At 34.4% G+C, this 14,225-nt stretch overlaps 1 protein-coding gene across 1 annotated transcript in view; it reads right to left on the minus strand.

The window, feature by feature from the left end:
• LOC108911301 overlaps positions 1 to 14,225 on the minus strand; it is a 66,902-nt gene that overhangs the window by 38,277 nt on the left and 14,400 nt on the right. Inside the window, exon 3 of the mRNA XM_018716206.2 lies at positions 11,879 to 12,137. Coding sequence (XP_018571722.1) covers positions 11,879 to 12,137 — 259 coding nt within the window. The remainder of the gene's footprint in view (positions 1 to 11,878; positions 12,138 to 14,225) is intronic.

Raw genomic sequence — 14,225 nt, forward strand, 5'->3', positions numbered from 1 at the left:
CAGTTTTCCTTTATTATTGACCATATATTACTTATTATGTATCATACATTATATATTACATATTATATATCATACACCATATACCACATTCTATATGTATATCATATAGACTATACTATATATCATATATACAGGCATACACGTACATACATATGTACACATATATTTTGTTATGCCTAGGTCAACATTTCCGTTTCGAAGAACAATGTTGTAATAATGCACAATTCCGGTTCATTTTATAATAAAGAAAATATTAGAAAAATACTGTTTTTTACTATAGAGTTCGACAAAAGATATTTCTGAAATTTCTCTTTCAGTTATCATTTTGATTTGAAACTTTTATATTTTCCAAATTGTTTATACTCCATCTGCTTCCGCAAAAGTAAGAAGTGAAACGAGTTTAGGTTTTATATCTTTTTACAAATGGTAGCATTTTTAAAAATTATATTTTTCACAAAAGAAGTAGAACCAGGTTAGGATGTCAAGAACGGAATACTTGCTGTAGGTTTTCGTAATAACCTTAATTTAGAGGATACCTTTAGTAATTATTAAGGACGGAATAAGAGTGTTGCTTTTCAAACAAAGTATAATAATGTTTTAAATTCTTTTATGTAAGTACACCAATCATTTATTTACATATATTTGGTAGCAAGCACAGTGTCTTTTTTTTTCTATTTCTATATCGTCCAAAAATTTTGGTGATATCGATGTTTTATTGTGATCTCCAAATGGGAGAAGTAAACCAAAGTAATTCATAAAGAAAAATAAATATATTTACATGTGTATACATTCTTTTTTTTTTGTTTATGGAACATTATAAATCGTCGCTCCTTTCCCAATTTGGTAATGTTGCAGCTTTTTAGGTTTTGACTGAGGACTGGCATAAAGTACAGATTATACAGACACGAAGATTATATATACATTCTTTGATACTATGAATGCTTAATAGTGATAAATCAAATTTCTGGGGATAGAATTTTTATCACCTCAGGACATCAGAAAGATTATAGCCGTTAGTATGTACTAACCCTAGCCCTATTAAACTTTGCTACTAACAGCATGTCCAATGCGTCACAAGACCTGAGGGAAGCAGATTGCAGCACCACTTTTTCCTTAATGATGGTGACTGCGCATGCTCAGGTACTCATCACATAAAGAGGGTGCAACATTTAGCCCCTTTCTATATAAATATTATTACAGAAAAAAGTGAAGCAATAGATTTACATTTTCAAGCTAATTTAAATATAGTACCATTGGGAAATAAAAGAACTGTAACTATTTGAAACGTTTTGAATTTCGTCTTGATATTTTGTTTTAGAAACATCAGTAACTTAGTATGACCGAAATTTTTACTTTGGACTTTAATTCAAATTCAAGTCAATGTATCTCTGACACATATAAATGTAGTTATCTATTTCGTGATATTTGATGTAGGTATTGTAGTATAACATACCCCGGTTCGATCGAAAAAAAATAACTAAACGTAGTTGTGGCCAAAAATATGTGATCGTCATAAGGAATACCTACGTTGTATACATCTATTTTTAATATTGACCGGAAGGCGCTGGCTACTAACTTTTTTAGAGGGGATATATGGTTTTATTTTATAAAACAAAGACAGAGTAAATACACCTTGTTCTGTCTTCGGGGTTTTAATAAACACCAACATATATTCGTAAAGGTTTATTATCACAAAGGTACGGTTTGTGTTACAGGACAACTGCCTAAGCACTTTAACTATCATTACGAGTATTAAGACATAAGCGAGCANATTGTTTGATTGCTCGCTGATTGCTCATCATGTTGTAATTTCAACCGTTTCGCCATAGGTTCACTGGGAGTACAAGATTCCCTTTCATAGCGACGCAAGTTGTCACTACGCGTAAAGGTTTTACCACAGGTACCGCACAAAAGCATATTTCCTTTTTTTTTTAGTATATATCACTCTGAGATCGTTATTCACAAATGAATTTCATACATAGTCCATTCCTTATATATACAGCTGTTCAAGCATGCGTTGTATTCATTCCAATATCACCTCAATATCAAAGCAAAATTCTCAAGGTGACATTCTCAAGCAATATTTATCTCTAACATTTAACGGAATATATTTAAAATCAAGGTCAAATAACATGCTGTATGTATCATTCGCGCCAAACAAATTTAATTTCATGGTTAACTGCAACGTTTTTAAAACACCAGCAAATGATGATGATTGATGTTTGAAATATTATTTAGCTCGAATCGTAGTAGGCATGAGCAAAAGTATTGATCGTTTCTCTTGAAGATTTAGTTACATAACAAACCGATAACAACAGCGCCATATTTAAATTTTATTTTAGCGGCGAACGTATGCGTGACATAAATATCGATCGCAGTATGTTCAAGGTTAAGCTGTGAAAAATATTTTGAATTTTATTTTAACCGCCGACATAAATAGGCGCGGTTATTTTATTGATCGTTTCGTTAGTTACTCATTCGTCCGTTCAATAGATGGATGTGTATACGTGGGCATCAGTTAAATAGACATATTTCAATGAAGGTCATCTTCTCATATAATATTCCTCATCTCTCACATACCATACAAATCTAATTTCATTGTTAACTGCAATGCAAAAGTCAAATGAAAATCACCACCCTACGCCATCTTCTTTGAAAATTCATGTACCAGATACATTTGAAATTATTTTAACAATAACCCATAACTGGTGCTTGTAAATTGATTATTTCTAATGCACAAGGCGCAAAATTATTTGTCGGGCTGCATGTGACAAACATTTGAATTAAAATCCCAGTAAACAATATCCGCATTATATGTAATGGCACTGTAAAAAGTTTTATTATGTAGTGCAACATAAAATATTGTATACATTCTAAAAACTTATATGTAATAACGCGTTGGTAAAAACATTTATTAATGGTTTCAAGGTTAAGTGAGTCATATGCCTTTTCGAGCGTTTTTCCTCTCATTGATTATTTTTGTTCGTCCGTTGAATGTATTGTATTCGTTCAAGGCCATGAAATATTTGAATTTTTTGTCGTGTAGGCGTGGTTTATAAAATATCGATCGCTTCTAGTGTCATTTGAAGGTTATATTATATATTTGAATATTATTTTAACCGACATTTTAAGTAGGTGTGGCTATTTTATTGATCGTTTCCTTAGTTCTTGTTTCATCCGCTAAATAGAGGACTATGTATACGAGGGCAGTATACGATGACAGCAGAATATTTTAGGAATTGTAATAGTTACTTATTTATGCATTATTATTTACAAACAAACACTTTGTAGAACTATATATTAACTATTATTTTAATATATATTTATTTCTTTTCTCTTTTTACATCCTGAATTCTATAAATTCGATACAAACTTATGAACTTAGAGCTATTGTCACACTATAACGAAATATTTAAAAATAGCATTTAAATATGTCAACTGAAGGTCATCTCCTCATGTATCATTTCTTCCTATTTAACATTAGACAAATGTCATTTCAAGGTTAATTATGCTATTTGTATACTTTTTTCTCCTCTCATTTAACAAATAAGACAACAATAAAAGTTTAAATATATTTATATTTATGTTGTTTATTCCACATTACAATAATAGACAAATAGTTAATACAATAAAATTTGTTAATATTAGATATATAATATTATACAATTTTAAGATAATATATAAATTACATAAAAATTTAATGATATGTTATATATCATCTTCATTACCAGCATTATTTTCTTGAGCTGCTAATTTGTATTTTACAACAGTTGCATATGGTAGATAATCCAACAAATTAGAAATAACAAATTGTTTTAGTCCTATCTCCACCATTTTCACACAAAAATTATCCAAATTTATATTTTCACTTAAATAATTACTACATAATGATGCACCACGGCGATGTTTTTCATAATCCTCCTCCAACTGTTTAATTTTTTCTTCAGAGAAGCAGTAATTCATGTCATAATTAGATGCGTGAAGACAATCTATTGCCACACAATCTAGCTCGTTCATCAATCTCTTTACGGCTGACTGGAGGTCCTCAGCATCGGTCCAATTTTGACTAGCATAATGCATCCACATTTTCAATAGTTGTTCTATAAATAAAAAAAAAAAAATATGAAAACGGGTATTATAGTAATAAGATTAAAAAATTATTTATTACCTATTGGAATTATAAAACATTAACAGAGAAGCCACCTTATATTATTATACTGACTAAATAGTGTAAATTACTTATATTGACTAGAATATACTCTATATATAAAACATATTTGTTACTACTAGATATATATTTTTTTATTTAAATTAAATAAACAAAAATTAAATGACAATTCCAAATTTTAACAACGCTTTACATTTACCATCTTTAAATGCAGGCTCACTTTGACCTAAATAAGTTATCGTATATTGTTCCCAAGAGGAATTCATTTTATTCAAAATATCTTCTGTTATGTGTTCTGTAACCCTCTTTGGTAAAAAACACTTGAAATTTAAATTACACTTTTCATCAAACAATATAGCTAAAATGGACTTTCCAAAACGTGTATTGACAAAAGATAGTTTTTTTATCGGATATTGTGTATCAATTTCCAACGAGGAAACTGACCTTCGCATAATATCGTTGAATTCACCGTTAATATTACTATTTATTTTATTTAATTCATCAATTGATAATGCCATTTTTATATTATAATTCCCTGTAATATCTAGTTAGCAATAAATACAATAATAATTGTTCTCACTTAAAAAAATTTTTTTACACAAAATTTACACTATTGTAGACACTCACTGCAGGGCTGGACAAAACGAAATGTAATTCTTCACTCTAATCTCCTCTCATATATTGAAAATACACTGCAAATGCACCACGTCACAATGTATACACAAAATTAGAACAACTATTTAATTTCAAGGTTAAATGCCCTGTTTAAAGGCAAATCAATCGAATGACGTCACATAATGTGATATTTTTTCGTCTTTTGAACTAGCTCAAGGTCGTCACACCCTCATAAGATACTTATCCACACCGATAGACATATTTCAAATTTAATTTGAAGGTTAACAGCAATGCCAAAGTCAAATGAAAGTCACCAACCTACGTCACTTTCGGCTTTCAGCCTCAATGTCATCCATATACCAACGTCATCGGCCTTCGGCCTCAAGGTTTCCTCTCATGGATTATTTGAGATCGTTCGTTGAATAGTTATTTTATTTTAGCTCCAAACGTATGCGTGATATTGATCGCAATCTGTTCAAGGTTATGCATTCAAACATTAGAATTTTATTTTTTGGTATCGAAGTACATGTTGTTTCAAGGTTAAGTCAGCATGTGCTTCTCGCGCGTTTTTCCTCTCGTGGATTATTTGAGATCGTTCGTTGAATAGTTTAGCATTGGTATTCGTTCAAGGCAATACTCGTAAAATATCTTAATTGTCCTTTGAATGTTATATTATATATATAGAAACATTTAAACTTTAATTTAACCGACATTTTAAGTAGGCGTGGCTATTTATTGATCGTTTCGTCAGTTATTCTTTTACCTGCCAAATATGTGACTATGTATACGAGGGCAGGCATACGAGGGCAGCAGAATATTTTAGGAATTGTAATAGTTCTGCAGGGTTGGCACACAACGAAATGTAATTCTTCACTCTGATCTCCTCTCTTATATAGAAAATACACTGCAAATGCGCCACGTCACAATGTATACACAAAATTAGAACAACTATTTAATTTCAAGGTTAAATGCATTATTTAAACGTAAATCAAGCGAATGACGTCACATAATGTGATATTTTTTCGTCTTTTGAACTAGCTCAAGGTCGCCACACCCTCATAAGATTCTTATCCACACCGATAGACATATTTCAAAATTAATTTTCAAGGTTAACGGCAATGCCAAAGTCAAATGAATGTTATCTTCTCATGTAAAACTCCTCTCTCATATAGCATACAAATCTAATTTCAAGGTTAACTGTAATGCAAAGGTCAAATGAAAGTCACCAACCTACGTCACCTTCGGCTTTCAGCCTCAAGGTCATCCATATACCAACGTTATCGGCCTTCGGCCTCAAGGTTTCCTCTCATGGATTATTTGAGATCGTTCATTGAATAGTTATTTTATTTTAGCGCCAAACGTAGGCGTGATATTGATCGCAATCTGTTCAAGGTTATGCATTCAAACATTTTATTATTATTTGGTATCGAAGTACATGTTGTTTCAAGGTTAAGTCAGCATGTGCTTCTCGCGCGTTTTTCCTCTCATGGATTATTTCAGATCGTTCGTTGAATAGTTTAGCATTGGTATTCGTTCAAGGCAATACTCGTAAAATATCTTAATTGTCCTTTGAATGTTATATTATATATAGAAACATTTAAACTTTAATTTAACCGACATTTTAAGTAGGCGTGGCTATTTATTGATCGTTTCGTCAGTTATTCTTTTGCCCGCCAAATATGTGACTATTTATACGAGGGCAGGCATACGAGGGAAGCAGAATATTTTAGGAATTGTAATAGTTCTGCAGGGTTGGCACACAACGAAATGTAATTCTTCACTCTGATCTCCTCTCTTATATAGAAAATACACTGCAAATGCACCACGTCACAATGTATACACAACATTAAAACAACTATTTAATTTCAAGGTTAAATGCATTATTTAAACATAAATCAAGCGAATGACGTCACATAGTGTGATATTTTTTCTTTTGAACTAGCTCAAGGTCGCCACACCCTCATAAGACACTTATCCACACCGATAGACATATTTCAAATTTAATTTCAAGGTTAACTGCAACGTTTAAAACCTAAGACAAATGAAGGTCATAAACAATCTTCCTTATTCACACCACACTTACTACACAAATTTAATTTCAAGGTTAACGGCAATGCCAAAGTCAAATGAATGTCATCTTCTCATGTAAAAAACTCCTCCTCTCTCATATAGCATACAAATATAATTTCAAGGTTAACTGCAATGCAAAGGTCAAATGAAAGTCACCAACCTACGTCACTTTCGGCTTTCAGCCTCAAGGTCATCCATACACCAACGTCATCGGCCTTCGGCCTCAAGTGTAAAATCCCTCCTCTCTCAGATACCATACAAATCTAATTTCAAGGTTAACTGCAATGCAAAGGTCAAATGAAAGTCACCAACCTACATCACTTTCGGCTTTCAGCCTCAAGGTCATCCATACACCAACGCCATCGGCCTTCGGCCTCAAGGTTATCCTAAGCCAGAAAGTGGAGGGGAGAGACTCCCAAACGGTAAAAATACCCTACTGTAATGTTTTTTAACCTCGCTTTTGGCAATTTTTTTCGATTTTTACAATAATACCCATGATTTGTAACTAGTCATATTTTGTAAAAATTTTAATTACAAACATTTTTTTCCTCTTCCATTTTCGCCTAAAATCAACTCTTGAAAAGATACATAATTGAATAGGAAGAAAAATATGACATTTTTCGAATTTTTTAAACATATTGTGCCGCCAAAAGTTAAGCCCACGTTTTTTTCTATGCGTATTGTCTACACCTCCGTTTCCTAGTAGATTCTTGTTACCCGATTTTTTCGAAGCCGCGGCTAGTGAGACTCCTAGGAAGGCGTAGAACTTAGTATTGCTGTAATTTTTTTTGTAAAAAAAAATCACAGAAACTTTCTAAAATGGTTTGATACTAAAATAATAGTCAGAGATTTAGTTTACCATGGCCCGAGAGTCAGTAGTGGATTCGTAATTATGCGTCTGTCACTATCTTAATTTAATTGATGACTGATGACAGCGATGTCGCTGTGTTTTCGCTGTTTACGATGATTTTATATTTATTTTACATTAGATTTAATGCACAGTCTCGAGTTCGGTGACACCTCCCTCCTTCGTGCGAATCGACTTTACTGACTGTTGGGCCTAGTTTTAATTGGAACTAAGAAATGTAATGTTTACATGAAAAATGGAAATCAATGTGCACCCAGTGCGAAAAATGAACGTTTGCAAAACGTTATTTAAAAGTAAATGTTGTAATGGGAAAAAAATGCAGTCTCTTTTCTGTCTCTGGGGAATATTTGTTACTTTCACTCGCGAATACCTCTAGGGTATTTGTTACTTGGCTCGGCTGACGGTTGGATCAGGCATTCTGCTCCGGATCTGCGGCCTCGTGGTTGCACTGGGACTGGATTCGTGATTTTTTGGTTGAACTTGGACAGCTGGCACGGCAACTAGAACGTAAATCGCCCTGATTTGATGGTGCTCTGTTGTCGGCTCGCTGCTCTGGCATGGACTCTGGGTCGGTTGGGACAGCGGCTCGGGAACGGTGGTCCTCTCTAGTCTTGTTCTCTCTGGGCTGCTGCTATGGTGTAGTATAGGTCGTCTGGTTTGGGTTTGTTACCAGGGCCATGTGGTGGCCTAGGCACAGCTTATACAGCTCCCCAACTGTCTTGGCGGGAACGGTTAGCGTCGATTCCGCCACGCAGCGTTTATGCCCCGCCTTCCAGCGGAAAAGACGGCTTTGGCGTTCGTTGAGGCGAGTAACGACAACGGGTATTAAGAATTGCAATCATAGGAGTGGGTATAATTTCGTTGATTTATTTTTATTTTATATAATAATGAAAATGAAGATACCTTATTTGGACAATTGCAAATGCCAAACGATAACTTTGTTGAGCTCATTTGTAACACTGAAAATATATTTCAAGATAATTTTGAACAATTATCCACAAAAAATAACATTTGTAGCACATTTCTTGAATTAATTAAAAGACTACCTTTTAGTCATTCGTGTCATTCTTTTCCGAAAGAATTTGTACTTAGGTTATATTTAAGGGTTAGAATTTATTATACGTTATAAACTATAAACCAAAAGTTTTAGGAATATTCAAAAAATAAACTTATAATAATGGAGAAATCTGTAATGATTATATTTTTAATACTATATATTGTGTTATTATATTTTTTTGTATATTATATTGTAGGTATGTTTTATAATATGTATAAGTATTAGTCCAGGCTTTATCGTTGCTCCCGCCAGGAACATGATTCTCATTCGAATTTTTTTTCATAATCTTACTAAAAAAATGACCCTTGAATCATATCCGCATGTTGCCAGACGTTACTAATGGTCAAAAATTGTTTAAACAATTTTTTTTTAAACAAATTCGTAATTTTCGATTTTTTCGCTCGAAATACATTTTTATATGCTTTTTGGGGTATCCTGAACAAAAATGTTCATATGCAACTTTTCTCTAAAATCTACCGTTTTCGAGATATTAACGATTTTTTGTTCGAAAAAACCACGATTTTAACCATTTTCTTCTCTAAGGATTACGTCAGTAAACAGGAACTTACAACAAGGAATTTTAATTACTCTTCAAGTTTTCTTTTAATAATCCGTATTTACTCCAACTACAAAACCTATTACCTATCTAAAATACCTATTTTCTACTTTTAATGTCATACCACGTAATATTCTAATTCAAATTTCATATTATTAAAATTACCTACTACGGTTCTGTCAGGTAGAAACTGAATATTTTATTTCAATAATAAAAATTATTTTAATTCAGCCCCGACAATTCCGCTTAATCTGAGAGTTAGCACGATTCCGTCTCGCTTGGTTCTCGACCGCCACATCAAAGGCTACGACACGGACTCTTCCAGCTGTATTAAGCTGTGGCCTAGGTGTCTGGACTCGCTGTTGGCTCGGCTTTGGCTGCTGCAGGAGAGCTGATGATCGCTCTGACCTAATGAATCTGCGTCTGCTGCGGTGGACCTTGGCTTAGGCTGTCTGCGGCTTGGACCTGGCTGTGGTGGCTCGATCGGGAGCGGCATGTCACCTTGACATTGTTGGTCTCTGGTAGCTGGCTGGCCTGGTTGTGGAGGTTGTGGTTGGTGGTGGTCCCCTGAGACTTGGTCGTCGTCTTCGGACTCGTCATCGCTTAGTTCGATGTCATCATTACCCTGGTGCGCTGGGCGGAGGTCGTCTATGTGGTGGAGTTGAGTTCGAGCGCTGTGTCGCCCGATTTCGTAGGTAACGTCTCCCAAACATTGTAGTACTCTGGCGGGGCCAGTCCAGACCGGGGCGAAAGCTTCTCGATTCGTCGGATGAGTCTTCACCACGACTCGTGCGCTGACCTGGAATTCGGTGGATGTTATTTCGTCGTCTCGTTTGTAGACACTGGTTTGGAAATCTTGTTGAAGATCTGGGATGACAGCTCGTTCTGGTCGTTGTTATTGCAGTCTTGTCCGGAGTACGGGTAGTGCTTGGGGCAGGTATTGATCCCATCTCCGGCGTTGGTGTCCACGCATCAGAGCGCGAAGAACGTTGCCGGACACTTCGTGATTCCGCCGCAAAAGGTGTGGCGAGGTGTCGGCCTTGTTTCCGGCTGTAGCATGTTGCGTACGCCTGCCGTAAATGCATCAATGAGACGTTCTTCAGTTGTGGGTGGTTCCTGCCTTGGAGTGGAATGTTGTGCCGGTCCAAAAGATTAACTGTCTATTTCTGAATGGCATTGTTAAATTGGAGGTGGATAGCTATTTTCCATATCGATACCTGGTTGTGAGGTCCTTGTGGGCGCGCTTGTCCACTCGAGACCCCACGTTGGGCGCCATGTCTACGCCTCCGTTTCCTAGTAGATTCTTGTTACCCGATTTTTTCGAAGCCGCGGCTAGTGAGACTCCTAGGAAGGCGTAGAACTTAGTATTGCTGTTTTTTTTTGTAAAAAAAAATCACAGAAACTTTCTAAAATGGTTTGATACTAAAATAATAGTCAGAGATTTGGTTTACTGTGGCCTGAGAGTCAGTAGTGGATTCGTAATTATGCGTCTGTCACTATCTTAATTTAATTGATGACTGATGACAGCGATGTCGCTGTGTTTTCGCTGTCTACGATGATTTTATATTTATTTTACATTAGATTTAATGCAAAGTCTCAAGTTCGGTGACAGCATAAAAAAAATTTCATTTCTAGTGATATTCGAAAGTCAAAAAGCCAAAAATCTCCGTGGATATACGATTCACCCAAACCAAAACAGATACCGCCTAGTCTATGTTAAATTGCAGGTAATTTAATTGCCTATAACATAAAACATTAACTTTTCCGATATGTCATCTAGATTTTCATGAACAGTAAAAAAAAGTAAAAAAAACACGTAATTTTGCAACTTATTTGCAATTTGTCAACTTAGCTTCACTTCTTTCGAGTTACTTTTTTGATATTATAATTCTTCTTCCCCGTCATAAAGTGCAATAAAATGTCTACTAATAATTTTTTCACGTTCAAACTCTAATTTGACTGTAGTATTTGTGGAAAGTCAAAACGAATTTTGCACATGGGCATGTTGTCTGGTCTGTTCAGGCAGTTTTTTGTCATCTGCGACTTATTTTGGTTTGTTAATTGAAATATTCAGAACTATTGTTGAAAGTGAAAAGTTCCACCAACCAACCTAAATTCATCAGGATATTACGGGATCCAATCCGAGACCTGATTTTTTATTTTATTTTACTGTTTATTAAACTTTTATTATGGAAAACTTATATACGTTTTACAAAATGAAACCGGATTCTAATCGTATTCGGAACATACATTTTTATTTCTTTTTGTATTTACGATGAAACATTTTGATAAAAAAAATATATACTGTAATGTATTTACCAACGAGATGTCTCGTGAAATTAGACATGGAGTGCGCTGTGCAAGACGATCCAACATCAGGTTCGAGTGAAAGATCAAGTCGGCGCATGTTGACTTATCTATCTTTCTAGTATTACTATATATTTCGTAATATGCTTATACACAATTAAAAGATGTACGGTGTATTAATTAAGAATTATTTTCAGTCAATCTGAATGTACAAAGTTGAAGGTAAAAAGACTTTACCTCGCAGTATGCATCGATGGTTTATCAAAGGTGTCCAACATTTCCAAACTCCTACACCTAGTAAACGAGCATTTTCTCTTCTTAGTTCTCTGAAGATTCCGTTGAATGAGATGCTCTAAATTAGATACCCGTTGGTCTAGTTTGACTTGAGCTCTTTGAAATTCTCTTTTATCTCTCTCCATTCGAATTTTCAAATTCTTGAAGAAGGGGGCACAATAACAAGTATATCCAACACCTACAGGACCTTTACAGATGTTTCCTGAAACGTTTTATTTCAGTAATTTAATCTCATCACAGTACAAAACCCCACCACAAAAATTTAAAAAATATACAGGGTGTATCTAAATAACACCGAAAAAATTCAAGGGGCGATTGTCCGATGAAAATTAATAGGGGTCTTTGGTATAAAATTTTTTGAAAAAACCCTCCCCTGAAAAGTTACGCCCCTCCTAAAATTACAAAAAAAAATTGTTTTTCTTTTTTATCTTCCACGTACATCAAGCTAAAGAAACCAAACTTGGTGAACATTATCTGTCAATAAAACTACACTTTTTGAATTTTTTTCAACCCTGAACTATTTTTGTAAGGGGTTGAAATAATCAACCCCTATGACATTTTTTCTTATAATTTTTTTTTCGATAAAATTTTTTCCTTTTAAAAAATATGTCTAAAAAACCCCATTCATTTACTAACTTTTTGATCTCTTCAAGTTTCTTCGAAAAGTTAAGGATTTATGACAAAAAAAAAAAAATGTATTGTAATGTATTTTTAAAAAGATGAGCTGTTTAACGCGAGTGTATTTTGCCGAAAGATCTAGTGGCCTGTTCTTTACAATGGAATCCGTAGAAACAAATGTCAATGTCATTTATTGTTACTGTTTCTTACTATTTCACAAGTTTCATGATTTTGTGTAGAAAATATTAGTTAATAAACCGAAAATATGGTTAACTATTCGAATTTAGAAATGGCAGATATGCATTTTACATATGGGTATGCTAACGGTAATGCATTGGAAGCGCAAAGACTTTATGCTGAACAGTACCCAGAGCGTAGATTACCCCACCATACTACGTTCACAAATATTCACCAACGCTTGCGGGAACTTGGAAAATTTGAAAAGAGAAGTCATGACTGTGGCCGTAGCCGAGAAGTTAGAACTGAAGCTGTCGATGAAGCCGTACTTAATTTAATTGAGGAATCCCCAGAAACTAGTACCAGGAAAATAGCTCGTGTCCTAAATGTAAGCCATTCGGTAGTTTTTAGAATTTTAAAAGAACAACAGTTATATCCCTATCATCTCCAACGGGTGCAGTCGTTACTGATTCGAGATTTTTTACCACGTGTGGTTTTTTGTCAATGGCTTATTAATATGATCGGCCAAGCGCCGCAGTTCTTAAGAAATATTTTATTTACTGACGAGGCGAATTTCTCAAGAGACTGTATTAGAAATTTTCGTAACAATCATATTTGGGCTGAGGAAAATCCTCATGACTTTTTTGAAGGAAATCATCAGTATCAATTTTCATTAAATGTGTGGCTCGGAATTATCGACGATCATTTAATTGGTCCCTATTTTCTTCCACGACGATTAGATGGTGACTCATATTGTCATCTTCTCGAAGAATTACCTATTATTCTTGAAGAAGTTCCCATTCAAATTAGGCAACGTTTATGGTTTATGCACGACGGTGCACCAGCCCACTTTAGTATACGTGCAAGACGTCACTTGGATGAGGTGTATGCCAATCGATGGATAGGTCGAGGAGGATATGTAAATTGGCCAGCCCGCTCCCCTGACCTTAATCCTTTGGATTTTTGCATATGGGGATATCTGAAATCTTTGATCTACTCAAGGCCAGTTGAAGATATCAATGATTTGCGAAACCGCATTGTAGCAGGGTGTGAAACGATAAAAAATTCACCAGGAATATTTGAACGCATACGCAATTCTATGAGAACAAGAGTAGATGCTTGTATTGAAGCTGAAGGCAATCATTTTCAACATTTTTTGTAGATTGTATTGTCAATATCCGACAGATTTTTATTTTTTGTTACTGTTATAACATTATTCATCATTTGTTCACTTTTAGTCTAAGTTCCAAACTTCTTAGCCTAGTAGAATCATAGGTCAACTATTTGGTTGAGTGTTTTTTAATAAAATGTTATTTAATATGACAATAAATGACATTGACATTTGTTTCTACGGATTCCATTGTAAAGAACAGGCCACTAGATCTTTCGGCAAAATACACTCGCGTTAAACAGCTCATCTTTTTAAAAATACATTACAATACATTTATTTTTTTTTGTCATAAATCCTTAACTTTTCGAAGAAACTTGAAGAGAT

The sequence above is a fragment of the Anoplophora glabripennis genome, unplaced genomic scaffold, assembly GCF_000390285.2.
Source record: "Anoplophora glabripennis isolate ALB-LARVAE unplaced genomic scaffold, Agla_2.0 scaffold904, whole genome shotgun sequence".
NCBI classification, from domain to species: Eukaryota; Metazoa; Arthropoda; class Insecta; order Coleoptera; family Cerambycidae; genus Anoplophora; species Anoplophora glabripennis.